Genomic DNA, 14,559 nt, shown 5'->3' with positions numbered 1-14,559 from the left:
TGCAGCACTTTCACAGCATCATCTTTCAGGATCTGAAATAGCTCAGCTGGAATTCCATCACCTCCACTAGCTTTGTTCATAGTGATGCTTCCTAAGGCCCACTTGACTTCACTTTCCAGGATGTCTGGCTCTAGGAGTGATCATACCATCGTGATTATCTGGGTCGTGAAGATCTTTTTTTGTACAGTTCTTCTGTGTATTCTTGCCACCTCTTCTTAATATCTTCTGCTTCTGTTAGGTCCATCCCATCTCTGTCCGTTATTGAGCACATCTTTGGGCTTCCCTGGTGGCTCTGGGCTTCCCTGGTGGCTCAGAGGGTAAAGCGTCTGCCTGCAATGTGGGAGACCTGGGTTCGATCCCTGGGTCAGGAAGATCCCCTGGAGAAGGAAATGGCAACCCACTCCAGTATTCTTGCCTGGAGAATCCCATGGACAGAGGAGCCTGGTAGGCTACAGTCCATGGGGTCACAAAGAGTCAGACAGGACTGAGCAACTTCACTTTCACTTTACCTGAAATGTTCCCTTGGTATCTCTAATTTTCTTGAAGAGATCTCTAGTCTTTCCCATTCTATTGTTTTTCTCTGTTTGCACTGATCACTGTGGAAGACTTTCTTATCTCTCCTTGCTATTCATTGGAACTCTTCATTCAAATGGTTATATCTTTCCTTTTCTCCTCTTCCTTTAGCTTCTCTTCTTTTCTCAACTATTTGTAAGGCTTCCTCAGACAACTGTTTTGCCTTTTTGCATTTCTTTTTCTTGGGAATGGTCTCGATCACTGCCTCTAGTACAATGTCATGAACCTCTGTCCATAGTTCTTCAGGCACTCTATCAGATGTAATTCCTAGAATCTATTTGTCCCTTCCACTGTATAATTGTAAGGGATTTGATTTATGCCATACCTGAATGGTTTAGTGGTTTTCCCTGCTTTCTTAATTTTCAGTCTGAATTTGGAAAAAGGAGTTCATGATCTGAGCCACAGTCAGCTCCTGTTCTTGTTTTTGCTAACTGTATAGAGCTTCTTCACCTTTGGCTGCAAAGGATTCAATCTGATTTTGGTATTGACTATCTGGTGATGTGCATGTGTAGAGTCTTCTCTTGTGTCGTTGGAAGAGGGTGTTTGCTATGACCAGTGCGTTCTCTTGGCAAAACTCTATTAGCCTTTGACCTGCTTCGTTTTGTACTCCAAAGCCAGATTTGCCTGTTACTCCAGGTATCTCTTGACTTCCTACTTTTGCATTCCAGTCCCCTATAATGAAAAGGATATCTCTTTTTGGTGTAAGTTCTAGAAGGTCTTGTAAGTCTTCACAGGACTGTTGAAGTTCAGCTTCTTCGGCATTACTGGCTGGGACATAAACTTGGATTACTGTAACATTGAATGGTTTACCTTGGAAATGAAAAGAGATCATTCTGTTGTTTTTGAGATCGCATCCAAGTACTCATTTCAGACTCTTTTGTTGACTATGATGGCTACTCTGTTTCTTCTAAGGGATTCTTGCCCACAGTAGTAGATATAATGGTTATCTGAATTAAATTCACACAGAGTCCATTTTAGTTCACTGACTCCTAAAATGTCGATGTTCACTCTTGCCATCTCCTGTTTGACTACTTCCAATTTGCCTTGAATCATGGACCTAACACTCCAGGTTCCTATGCAGTATTGCTCTTTACAGCATTGGACTTTACTTCCATCACCAGTCACATCCACAACTGGGTGTTGTTTCTGCTTTGGCTCCGTCTCTTCATTCTTTCTGCCTTGCCTACTTCACCCTATTTATCTTTAACATCCCCAATCGGACATCGAGGCCTTGGGCTTTTCTTGAGCCCCTACACTAGGTCAGAGTCGCCTCTTAAATATTGTCATGTTTCTGCATAGTTGCTTAAGAATGCACACTTTATCATTAGACAGTGTTTGTTGTGATTTCTTTATTAATGTCACATTTCCTGTTTAGACAAGCCACATCAGGGCAATATTTGCTTATATTTTGTCCCCAGAGTCCAGCAATTCCTAGATAGTCAATAAATACCTGAAGAAGGAAGTAAACTTCCATTCATTTGTCAATTCCCAGGGGTTCATTCCCACTTTAGTGAAACTGCTGGCACCGAACTCCTCCAATGACATTTTAAATTGCCAAAAACGTTGGCTTTACATTTAATCCATATTCTACCTGACATATGAATAGCTACTGGCAATAAGTAGTGGTTCCAATGAAGCCTCTCTCATAAAACTTGGAAAAAAGAATGCCTTCTAAGGGTTAAGTTAGTTAAAAGCAACAGATAATGCAATTCTATGGGAATCTGGTAACCATCAAAACTCAAACCCGGGTGCCCTGGGTAAAATTGTTACCTAGTCCAAGCTGTCTATGCTGGCTGCAGGACAGGTCAATGAATCTAAAATAAATAAATAAATGGCAGGTTCTTTTATAGATCAGAGATTGGGGGAAATGAGGAAGCAAAGTAAAAAGGCCGTTACTCTTGCAAATGTCTCCTAGGATGGCAAGGCTCAGGAAGGGGATGTGTTAATTTCCTTCATCCTGCAATCTACATGTGACAGGGTTCTGGAAGAAGTCACTTCACCAGTCAGGCAGATGGGCAGGATTCTCTGAGGCAGGCCATTGTATATGATTATCATAACAAAAGCAACAAAAAGCAAGTCAAAGAAACAGTTCTAACATGGAGTCAGAATTGGCTTTTGCTCTCAACAGAACCTCTGGCAGGAAAAATTGCACCGGGGTTGCAACTTCAAAGACAAAAGGTGCACTTCTTTTGGAGAAAGAAAATGGAGATTGTCAGGCAAGGCAGTATTTAAAATAATACAGTTCAGGATGCTGGGCCTGAGCCCACTCTTTGACAAGGATCTCTATTGAGATTGACTTAAGCTGGTCCAGCTGAGAAACTTCTTAAGATCAACTAAATATTTGCTCTCATTTCGTACTCACGAAGGAACTTATTGAAAATTTGTCTTTCCTCTATGCAGACCTACAAGGAGAAGCCAAGAATCACTTTGGGAATATGAGGTGCCTAAAGGCCAGTACTAATATGAAGAAGAGAAAGTGTGGACACAAATGACCATGTTCGTAAACAACAATGACATATAATATTCCTTGACATTTCTCCCACTTTTCCCAGTAAAGTGTGTGTGTTTGTCCTTCTGTAATCTTTTTTTAACCCTGCTGACTGTTACAGGGCTTGTCCCATCATAGTAATAAGAATTATAGGACTTAGGGCTGTGCAGCTTGCAATTAAAAAGCAGCATGAGGGAATTAATAGAGAACACTGTTGTGATGACTTGGATAAAGTACAGAGGGAAAAGAGGGCAAGTTACGTTGTTAAAATCTCAGCCTGTTCTGTTAATGTTCCAGCTACTGTGAACCCAAAAGCCATTTTACCCCCCCACCTTTTGACTCCCTGTATAAATTCCTCTTGGGATTCCCATGGGGCTCAGTGGTAAAGAATTCACCTGCCAATGCAGGAGATGCAGATTGGATACCTGGGTTGGGAAGATCCCCTGGATAAGGAAACAGCAACCCACTCCAGTATTCTTGCCTGGAGAATTCCATTGACAGAGGAGCCTAGCGAGCTACAGTCCATGGGGTCACAGAGTCAGACATGGCTTAGCAACTGAGCACAGGGAGAATGGAGAATGCACAAGTCAGGCTAACTTAAGTAACTAAAATTTTTATTGAGCAACTAAAATTTTATTTTTATTGAGTTGACATTGTGGTATGTATCTATGTCAGTGTATTTGTGAGATAAAATCTAGTAGACACATGTATATAGAAAATCAGTATTTGTAACCTTAGATAAAGAGAATCTGGTCCTGAAAGATAGTGATACTCACAAGGGCCAATTTGAATTTCTGAAGGGCAGATTTTGACCAATGTAGAATTTACAAAGACCAATGCCCCATTGTGGGGACTGTCTGGGAGGCCATACTTCCCAAAATAATGTTCCTTTTCATCATCAACCATGTACCTTAATGTTTAAAATTACACAGTGATCACCAATTCCGTGTTTCTCAGAAATTTTCTTCCCTTGACCTCTAGAAAACCACTCTCTCTCTCTTACTTGTCTGGTCATTCCTTCTTAACCTCCTTTGTTGAATTTTTAAAAATTATTTATTTTTATTTATTTGGCTGTACTGGGTCTTAGTTGCAGCATGTGGGATCTGGCTCCCTGACCAGGTATTAAACCTGGGCCCCCTGCATTGAGAGCATGAAGTCTTAGACACTGGGCCATCAGGAAAGCCCCTTCTTTGTTGAATCTTTATTTGCCTCTTAATGTGGGGATTTTAACAATTCTGTTCTTGGATACCCTTCTCTTCTCGTTTTACACGGTCTAACAAATCATTTCCACCCTCATGGCTTCAACAGTCATATATATATATATATATTTTAGATCAGTGCTGTCCAGGAGAACTTTATGTAATGATGGAAGCATTGTGTATACAGACTAGTCAACAGAGTAGCCACTAGCCATACATGAATAATGAGCCTTTGAACTGTTACTAGCACAACTAAGGAAGTGAATTTTCAATTTAATTTAATTGGCTACAAGGATTAGAATTATTGAGAAACCCTAGTAACAGAGATTCTCATTAAATCTAGGGCGAAGTCAAAGAATTGATGTTTAACCAAAGCTCCCCCTTGTGATTCTGATGCATACATGCACATAGGATTTTTCAGTCTTGGAACTTGGTATATAAACATTTTTAAAAGATCAGGGGTCTTTTTGCATTTTAGGTGCCCTACTTCAAGAGTTTGTAGGAGTGAGTAAAGCAGGTAAAATGTTACATCCAATCCACTCCTCAGGTCTACCTGCATCACTGCTGGTGTTGTATCAAATATCAAGAACAGAATGCATTTTAAAATTGAAGTATAGTTTATTTTCAATGTTGTGGTAGTTTTAGGTGTACAGCAAAGTGATTCATATATATGTGTTCATTCATGTATATACATATATATGTTCCTTTTCAGATTCTTTTCCACTGTAGGTTACTACAAGATATTGAATATAGTTCACTGCAGTATATAGTATGTCCTAATTATTTATCTATTGTACATATAGTAGTATGTATCTGTTAATCCCAAACTCATAATTTATCCCTATTCCCCTTCCCTTTCGGTAACGATAAATTTTCTATGTCTGTGAGTCTGTTTCTATTTTGTAAGTAAGTTCATTTGTATCATTTTTTAGATTCCACATATAAATGATATTGTATGATATGAACACAATACATTTTTAATGAAAGGGAAAGACCGGAAGATCAACTCAGGGAAACCAAATGAGATACAGAGTGGCAGAAACCCTGAGTATAAATGGTGATATCTGTGAACAAAATTCAGGGAACATTACCTGACTAAGTAGGTCAGATAACTGTAAAAAGAAAAGTTTCAACAACCTGACTATTGGAAGTAGGACTTAGAAAGTGGGGGATACCATTTCTCTAGGGATTCAGTGAGACAAGAGAACTTTATATGAGTTAGAAAGGCTGGAATAGGAAATTTCTGAATGAATTCAAAAGAATGAGAAACAGTGGAGTCTGGAAGAAACTTTTAAAACTTTAGGCATTACCTTATTATATATCTTATTTCAGAGCAAATTAACTTTCTTTGCCAAGAATATTGATGAAAAGTATATTTTAATGCCAGGCCAAGGTTACCAGTTTAAAAAAAAAAAAGAAGAAAGAAAAGAAAAAGGGGGCAAAATACTAGTGTAGTTGAATGGAAAAGTCAGAAGCTTTAACTGAGATTTGAATCCTGGCTCTTCAACTTACTGACCCTGTGACCTTGGGCAAGTACTTCAAGTCTGTTTTTTCTTTCACTGTAGATTATATTCATACTCTCTGAATCATGGCTTTAATACTGAATAACATAGAAATCACTTATAGAACCTGGCACACAGTAGGCATTCATATACTCCCTGACTCTTCCCACAGTATTCACATTTAAGACATACATCTCTCACAGATAATCCATGACGGAGTAAGTTGATTCTAACCCACACAGAGACAGTCTTAGGGATTGAGAGTGAATTCCTATCATGGTGAAAAGCCTACTTCCCATCTAGACTGATACTGTGTCCCAGGTCCAGTAGAACAATTGAGGTTTCATGTAGCAAAATTTGAACAGCTACCATCTCTGTAAAGTGATAGCTAAAAGGGCAGATGACAGGAAGAACTTTCACATTTACTTTATATAACTATGCAGTGTAAAAAGTTTTAAAACATGCATTGTGTAAACTAAAATCGAATCATTGCTTCATTCACAAACTGATTAGAGAAGAGTGGGGATCCCAAGGATGGAGTTTTTGGAGAAATTACTTCCTTTCATCAACACTCTGGGAATGAGAGAGACCTGGTGGAGTAAAATGACAGTAGGAGGGAAGCTTCTGTTGGGTCCCTTCCAGCCAGTCCCCATTGTCATCATTTATTAATATTTTTCATTTTCTCCTGATAAGAAAATCTCCAAAGATTTCCCAGAGGTTACTTGTGTCCTTAAGTTTCTTTTAAAAAGAAGTTACCCCTCATTTTTTCAGTCTGCAAAACTTCCAGGTGAGCCTGCCGTAAGTGATGAGAACTCTCACAGGTAGCAGTGCTGGTTGTCTTACCCGCATATGTCAAACACTCTCAATGCAGTGACATAATCTGTGAGTACAAAGAGGGGGAGTACAAAGTCTCGGCCTATGACAAAAGAAGGGTAGAAAAAAAAACCGTTATGATAGAGATAGTGCCAGGGCAAGTGAGAGCAGTCGGGTGCTGGGTGACCGTACCTCACAGGGCAAAAGAACACAGACAAAAAAGGCGCTAAGAAGTAGATGGGTAAAAGGTCAGCACGGCTTTACCATGGACAAACTTGGCAGGAAGAGCACAAGATGCTTCCAGCTGCTTCAGTCTTTTTTCTTGAAATCTTTAAAATATTCAGAAAGGTGGAAAACCAAGCACTAGAAAAAATTCTAGAAAGACTGCATTGCAGTATCTACATAAAAGACACTTGCAAACATATGTATCACTAATTTTTGGATTACTAGAGAGGTTAAAGCAGCAATAACATTTTTTTAATTAAAAAAAGGCGTTTTGATGTTTTAAATGTTTGGTATTTTCCAAGTTTTATATAAAATGATCAATACTGACTTTTGTCAAGTGTATAAAAAGTCTATTAGGATTGACATATACATACTAATATGTATAAAATAAATAACTAATAAGGACCTACTATATAGCACAGGGAACTCTACACAATATAATGCCTATATGGGAAAAGAATCTTAAAAAGAGTGGATATAGATGTATATGTATAACTGAATCACTTGATTATACACCTGAAGCTAACACAATGCTGTAATCAACTATACTCCAACAAATTTTTTAAAAAAACTCTAGCTACATGTATTTAAATACTTATTCTAATAATTAGTTGATGGAATTTAAGAAAAGGCACATTAATGATACTCTCACCTCATTTTCTCAATCATACAGACCCAGAAAGTTTAGATGATTTCTGAAGTCAGTTCTGTCAGATACCATTAAGAACTGGGACTAGAATCCAAACCTTTTGGTCCTAATCCCATGTTGTTACCACATGGCTAAAGATTAAGAACAAATCATTACAAACTTGTGCCACTGAAAACTTTATTTTTTAGCTTTATGGAATATAAATAGCCTTTTCTCTTTAAGCTGGTATTTCAAAAGGAAATTTATAAGAGGCTTCTTGCTGACCACCCCCAAAGCCATCAGATACACATTCATATCCAGTTTAGATTCTTCTGCAGTCTATCCATTAGCTGAGCACCAAAAATAAAGACCCTCCCATCTCCCAAATTTAAGACTGCTCACTTAGTTCTAGACTCCCAGGTGTTCCAAATCTGGTCTACTTGAATGGTAGGCATTTTCTTTTCTTTTTTTTTTTCATGTATAGAAGCTATGTTTAAATATTTATTTCCTTAAATCTGGAAGCATCAGTAACAAAAAAAGAGAAGAAAGGAAGGAGAGGAATTGGAAGGAAAAGAGAGTAGAGAGAAAGAAACCCTGAGAGACAGAACCCGCATTCATGGCTTTGGGCATTCCCAGTATTCATCCATTGTTAGCTGATCGGCTATTACCCACTGTCCCTGTACAAAGATCTAAAACTACTCTTTCTGAGGGGGATGGAAAACTTTGATGCATTCAATCAAGTTCTCTTACTCAGTGGTTTTCCCAGTTGCCAAATGCCTTCCATGTGACCCTGAATGAGAAACTGATAATTGGAATGAGGCTCAAGACATCTTCCCTCTCCTCTTATCAGCTGTAAAGCCAGAATAGAAACTGTATGATGGGTACCAGAAATTCACTCAATCGCATAAATGTCTCATCCAAAAATAAAAGCCAAATACACATTTCTTTGTTTCTTGCATATATTTACAATATAAATACTAATTTGTCTTCAAAGTACATATTCTTTTAACAATTTGCAAAAATTATCTAGAATGGGACAGCAATTTAAGGTAAATCCTCTGTAGTGGTGATTAAGGAAAAAATAGAACTGTTTTGGGGGTAAAAGATTTTAGAAGGAATATGAATGGGCATGATGATCTGAGATTGCAAAGGGAATGTGAAGCAGCTTAGTCTGCATTGCACTGCCAAGACAGCATGGTACGGGACTACTGTTGTGAGATGGCAATCGGGACGAGGTGTTATAAAAACTGAACCTGGGAGATATGAAAAGTACACATGCTTGCATAGTGCGTTAATCTTAAAGAAGCTCAACATTTCATTCTCATTTTCAATAACTTAAATGAATAGTACTTAAAACACATCACACAAAATTAAAAGACTTGTGCATATATTTCAGATTTCAACAGTAATGTCAAAAATACACAGTATGATTTTACATAGGATTTGTGCTACATTAGAACACTAGAGACAAACATCACTTGAGTATTAAGGAAAACATTAAATATTAAATAACTGAGAAATAAAAAGTGTAAACACTAATCTAACTGTGGGAGGGAAGGGGTTTGCTATTGCAACACGTCCAGTGAAGTGGTTTCAACAGTACAAAAAGGATTAGGACATGAGTGTTTCCAGTCTACTTGGAATATGTAGATCTCATTCCAGGAATCCTTTGATTAAAAACTGGTCCAGGAAAACAGGAGAAGATCCACTCTCCTGCTTGTTAATTTGGTACACTCCTTTCTATGCTAATTTTTACTTTCAAACTTGGGTACTGGGCAAATACTTTAAGCTGTCACTCTTTATCAACATCTTGGTGAAAACTGAGGGTTTGTTGGCGATTCAGTGTAAGATTTGAGTTCATATGCAGCACCGCTATCAACTTCCATTGACTTTCTAGAGAACAGGAGCCGTACATCTCTATGGAGGTAGATCTTTCCAGATTTAGAACTCTGGAACCTAAACAAAGAAACAACAAAAGATGCTTCATTTCAGGAAATAAGTGTTTAAAACAAACAGACCTGAGTAAGTTTTGCGTTTGAAGGTTTTATGTTTTGAAAGCAGGAAGAATTAGTCTTGTTACAGTATTAACAGTCCCTCTTTAACAAAATATTTGACATCTTATATTGCCAAAGCAAGTGCTGCTATGTTAAATGCCTCCCCTTCACTATTCTGTACACATTCCACACTCCCTTTTCCCTCTTACAATGACAGAGGTGCTTTCTGTAAATCTGGGTTTCACATACAATCCTACTTTATATTCTTGACACCAAAGCACATGCACCTTTCCTCATCTATAGCATGAAGTTTCAGTTCATGTCAGCCAGTTATACCACATTTGGGCATCCTCTAGTTCATACAGAGGATAACCCATATCACACAACCTGCCCTCCTACAATTCTGACTACAATAAAATGGATTCCACACTTGGAAAGTCACCACGGAAAACTATATCAAGCTTTGAGGACAGCCACAGGATGAGAAAGGACTGCTACCATCCGTAGCGGCTAGCCAAGCTTGATCATCAATAGAAATCAAGGGAAGAAAATTAGCAGTGAAATGAAAATGGTTATCAAAGCTATATATGGAACTGCTTCTGTCCTCTGCTAACATCTATAGCATACTACAGGGATTGGAGGCTTCAATCACATAAATCTATCTGGAAGATTATGGGTATGTCAGACATACCCTTTAGTGCTAATTTTTGTGGTTTTCCCTTTGTATAGTAGAAATATCTGGGACTATGGATGACATTCCCAAATTAGCTGAAAAATCTGGTGGTCAGTTGTATACATTAAAACAGACCTCAGGCTGGCTCACTCATTCTTTCTGAAGTTTTTCACCTTTTCAATCTGAAAAAGAACATGGTGAACTTTGGGAATTACACCATACTTTCTAAAGTAGTTTCTTTACAGCATTTAAGGTATCTAATCATTGGTTACATATGGCTAAGGTTGTTGCAACAGATTAAAGAAATGACTGGTAATTCTCCTGATGAATGGGGCTTCGCAGAGTAAGAAGTTAAGATGAATTACTGTCATTGATATGATCAGTCTCCTCCCTGATTGAGGGCTTACTATTAGGAGTAGAGTTATGGACAAAAGACTATTGAGCTTTATACTAAGCAACAGACTTCCTCACAGAAGCTAAGAACTGCACTAGGATATCAGGGCTACAAGGGTTACCCCTGGAAGCATGAACTTCAAGAGCAAATAAATGGTTTCTCACAACCTAGAGCTATGAGTTGGGTAGTAAAAGTTTGAGGAAAACATATTTCTGACAGAATAACCAGAATATAAGCTGTATGAGAACAGAGATTTTTGTCACTGTTGCTTCCCTACAGTCTAGAAGCATGCCTGACACATCAATATTTTTTGAATGAATGAATGAATAAATGAAGGTTAAGAATTTCCCTGTCCAACTCAGAAGCCACAAGCCCCTATTGAGCACTTGAAATGTGGCTAGTTCAAATTGAGGACAGCAAATGAACGTAAATATCTCACTGATAGTTTTTATGTATATTACATATTCAAATTATAACACTTGAATGTGTTAGGTTAAATAAAACATATTAATTCTCTGCTACCTATTACTTTTATAAATGTGGCTACTAGAAAATATAGAACTGTTTATATGGGTCATATTACACTTCTATTGGGCAGCATTGCTTCAGAAAACTGTTTCACTGCCCCTCCAGATATATTAGCACTTTTTTGCTATAAAATATTTTACATTACACAGCTACCAATAAAAACTCCCCTAAGTCAACAAGTAATAATGACTGCAAAAAAATACGCCATGTGCTTTCTGCATCCTGGTGTATCATAAAGATTGTCCAAGTTAAGCAAATTCCAAGGGGCACTTGTCTAGTTAGAGAGTTTTGTTAAAATAAAGTAAAAATTTTAGAGTTTTCTTCTGAAGTAATCTATTTTCATATTCATTTAGAACATTACCTCAGATGTATGAGGTAGCGTAATAACCGTTCTTCTGTATGCCGGATGTTCTCTTTATTAACACTTCTTTTCATTTCTTGTTTAACAGGTACAGAAAAAGTTCTTTGTCGTAGGAATGTCTGATGATTGGCTGGCATATCTCGCAAGTCATATATCACAACAAACATCTTCACCACAGTCTTATTAGGATTAAATAAGGTCTGAAGAAACAATATAAAAATTATTTTTTAAAAACAATGATTTGTTGATTAGACTTAAAATGATTATGCCAACAGTAAAATAGGCTTTGTAGTAATAAATTACTCACAGTGGATATAATTCAGTTTGAGGGAATAAAGCTAATAAAATTTCAGAAGTTTATGAAATGATATTCAGTATTTTTGATGGTTCAATTTTTTTTTATTTACAGAAATAAGAGATCCTGTAACAAATCAAAATCTTTTAGTCACAAATCTCTTATTAATAATAGACAATACACAACTTTTACTCTTGTTCATATATTAAGAAATAGTTCCATTAGATTAAACAAAATACAGCTTCACCGAATTAAAACATTCCAGTTCAAATATTTCAAATATTACTTTATTAAAATGCATTAACTGCAAAATGTTCAAAATAAGATTTCAGCTTTCCTCACATTTTAAGTGAATAAATAGAAATTTTTTAAAATAAAAAGTTTGGTAAAACTAGACTTTGATGTTTTAGGTACATACTGTTATTATAAAATTTAAAATATGTTCTCAAAAAAGAAATTCTTATTTGGAAATTTTTCCAAGTTTAGAAAATAAAGTTCATTATTATTAGTTACAAAGTACACTCTAAGTAATAATTTATGTTCTTACAGTTAGATTCATTTCAGAAACTTCAGTGACACTAGACATTTTTTTTTTACCACCATCAATATCATAATAGACCAAAATTAAATTCAATCACTATTTGGCCATGAATAACTGAAGGAATATTATTTTTTTAAAGTACTAAGTTTTAAACAAAATTCCAAGCTGCTGATTTGACTTTAACCAAATTACCAACACATCAATAGGTAACTTGGTGCCCATGCTTTCAGAAGCTCATCCGTGGCACTGGACATCACTCACTGAATCAAAATGAGAAATATATCAATATTATGATCCAATTTTTGAAGTTTAGTGAGTCTTAAAATTAAGGCTAATATATTTAACAACTACAACAACTAGTAAGCCAGAAGTTCACGCCATGTTTATACATAATTAAACTTACATAAGGAATGAAAGACATACCCAAGTTTCAGATTTAAAATAGCCAGCAGAGTTGGCAGTCTTCCAACAAGGGGTAAATGTGCTGCCTCTGGGTTTATGCCTCATTATTATGACAACTGATAGCTAGTTTTCCAGTGACCCACACTTTCACAAGAGCTACATAGCCAGAGGCAAGAGATCAGAAGATGATCACTCTTTTAGTTCAAGAAATCCATTCACATAAAAATCCTACTTTAAAATGCGATGATTTTTCCTAAGTAAAGTTATATATATGTATACATACTCCAATATAAACATGCACATAAATTGCTTAGTACTATGTTTCATATCTGTGTGACACAAAATAAACAAATGTACAGACTCTGCCATACTAGAACAATGGGGATGCATAAAAGTGGTCTGATAGGACTGAGCACACTGCAGTCAAAAGTCATAGAAAGGCTTGCTGAATTAGACCAGATCCTTAGTGTGAGGAACTCAGCTAGACTCTTTTTTTTTTTTTTAATTTCAGCTTTACTGAGGTACAGTTGACAAATACAGCTAGACTCTTTTGAAGAGTTACAAGAGTCAATACTGTAACAGATTTTAGACTCACAAGATTATCCTGGGTCTGACTTGGAGATGGACTGAATCACAAATGTGCCTTTATATAAAATTACTCTCCTAAGTGCTGTGGATCAAAGATAATGAAGGATTACTGCACTGGGCTAGAAGAGTTCTCCTAAGGCAAAACTAGATCAACATCTAGGCCAAAAGGAAAGATGCATTTTTTACCCTGATGTCTTCAGGACTTCATTTCTGCTTTGTGTAACCATCTCATTAAATCAATTTTAGGAATTATTATAGTAGGGATAATTTTTCCTCCCAAGTTCCCTGCTAAAGCAATACTAATACTTGGGGTCTCCTTTTACATGGGTCAATCCCAGTCTGTCTTATTACATTAAATAGAAGATACTGGTAATCTAAATTCTAATTATGCTGAAAATAGCTCTATTTAAGTTACGTTAACTGTCATACACTATTTTTCTAAAGCATTCACCTTGATTAGCTTATTAATGCTTTCCTTTTATGGAGGTCCCCAAATGGTCATTCCTGAGGCAGAGCAGGGGAACTCCAAACAAAGCTGCAGCCCCACTGTTACTTACCAAAGTTGTTGCAGCAGCAGTAGCAGGAGAAAGGGCTAAGTTCTATATGTATGTGAGAGAATGATTATTGCAATTGTAGGCTATAAAACACATACCACTTGTATTGTTCCTGAAGGAGGTACTCGATAACCCCTTTTACCAAGGGACTCTAAAGTAATCACACCCTTGAAATAAAAGAAGACAAATTGAGTACAAACTGATGCATATATATATACACACAAAAGACTAAAATAAAAATAATACATTATGTAATTAATAACTTTTCACAACTGTATTTGTATGGAAAAAAATTCACATTGAATTAATAGATACATTCAAGGAATACAAAATAGAATTTCATTCATAAGGAAACAATTTACGGTTTTTCCTGGAGATGCTGCAATAAACAATACATAACATCAATGACCATGTTGTTTGAAATTTCTGTTAAGATATAAGATATAGAAGTAAGAAGTTCCTTAACTAAAAAGGAGATAAAGGGAGATTACTCTCTTGTATCATGTGGAAAGCAAAGAAGCAAAGCAATTTATTGATCTTTGGACATATGAAAAGTCAGAAATGAGGGATGATCCTGTTTATGTCTGGCCCAAAAAATGAAGTCAATTATTCAGTCAGAAAATTAAATTGTTATATACATAAATGACTTTCTGACTTGAGGTGGGCCAGCATCATCAGCATCACCTGTGAACTTGTTAGAAACACAGAGTTTCTTATTTCTCCCCACACACCTACTAAATCAGATCTGCATTTTAACAACATTCCCCAGATGATATCATATGTACATTAAAGTTTGAAAGG

The 14,559-nt window shown here is 36.5% G+C and overlaps 1 protein-coding gene across 9 annotated transcripts in view; it reads right to left on the bottom strand.

The window, feature by feature from the left end:
- Positions 1 to 8,798: 8,798 nt before the first annotated feature.
- Positions 8,799 to 14,559, bottom strand: part of ATOSA (atos homolog A) — an 83,854-nt gene continuing 78,093 nt past the window's right edge. For 8 of the 9 annotated variants that reach the window (XM_065941717.1, XM_065941718.1, XM_065941719.1 and 5 more), the window contains 3 exons: positions 13,857 to 13,925; positions 11,379 to 11,578; positions 8,799 to 9,384 (listed from right to left, as the gene is read on the bottom strand). In XM_065941717.1, the coding sequence (XP_065797789.1) occupies positions 9,231 to 9,384; positions 11,379 to 11,578; positions 13,857 to 13,925 (423 nt within the window). In that variant the 3' untranslated portion in view covers positions 8,799 to 9,230. Of the gene's footprint in view, positions 9,385 to 11,378; positions 11,579 to 13,761; positions 13,926 to 14,559 lie in introns of those variants that run through there. The other variant, XR_010664015.1, reaches the window with a different exon arrangement.

This window comes from Muntiacus reevesi, chromosome 7, assembly GCF_963930625.1.
Source record: "Muntiacus reevesi chromosome 7, mMunRee1.1, whole genome shotgun sequence".
NCBI lineage: Eukaryota > Metazoa > Chordata > Mammalia > Artiodactyla > Cervidae > Muntiacus > Muntiacus reevesi.
This window is presented reverse-complemented; position numbering and strand designations above follow the sequence as displayed.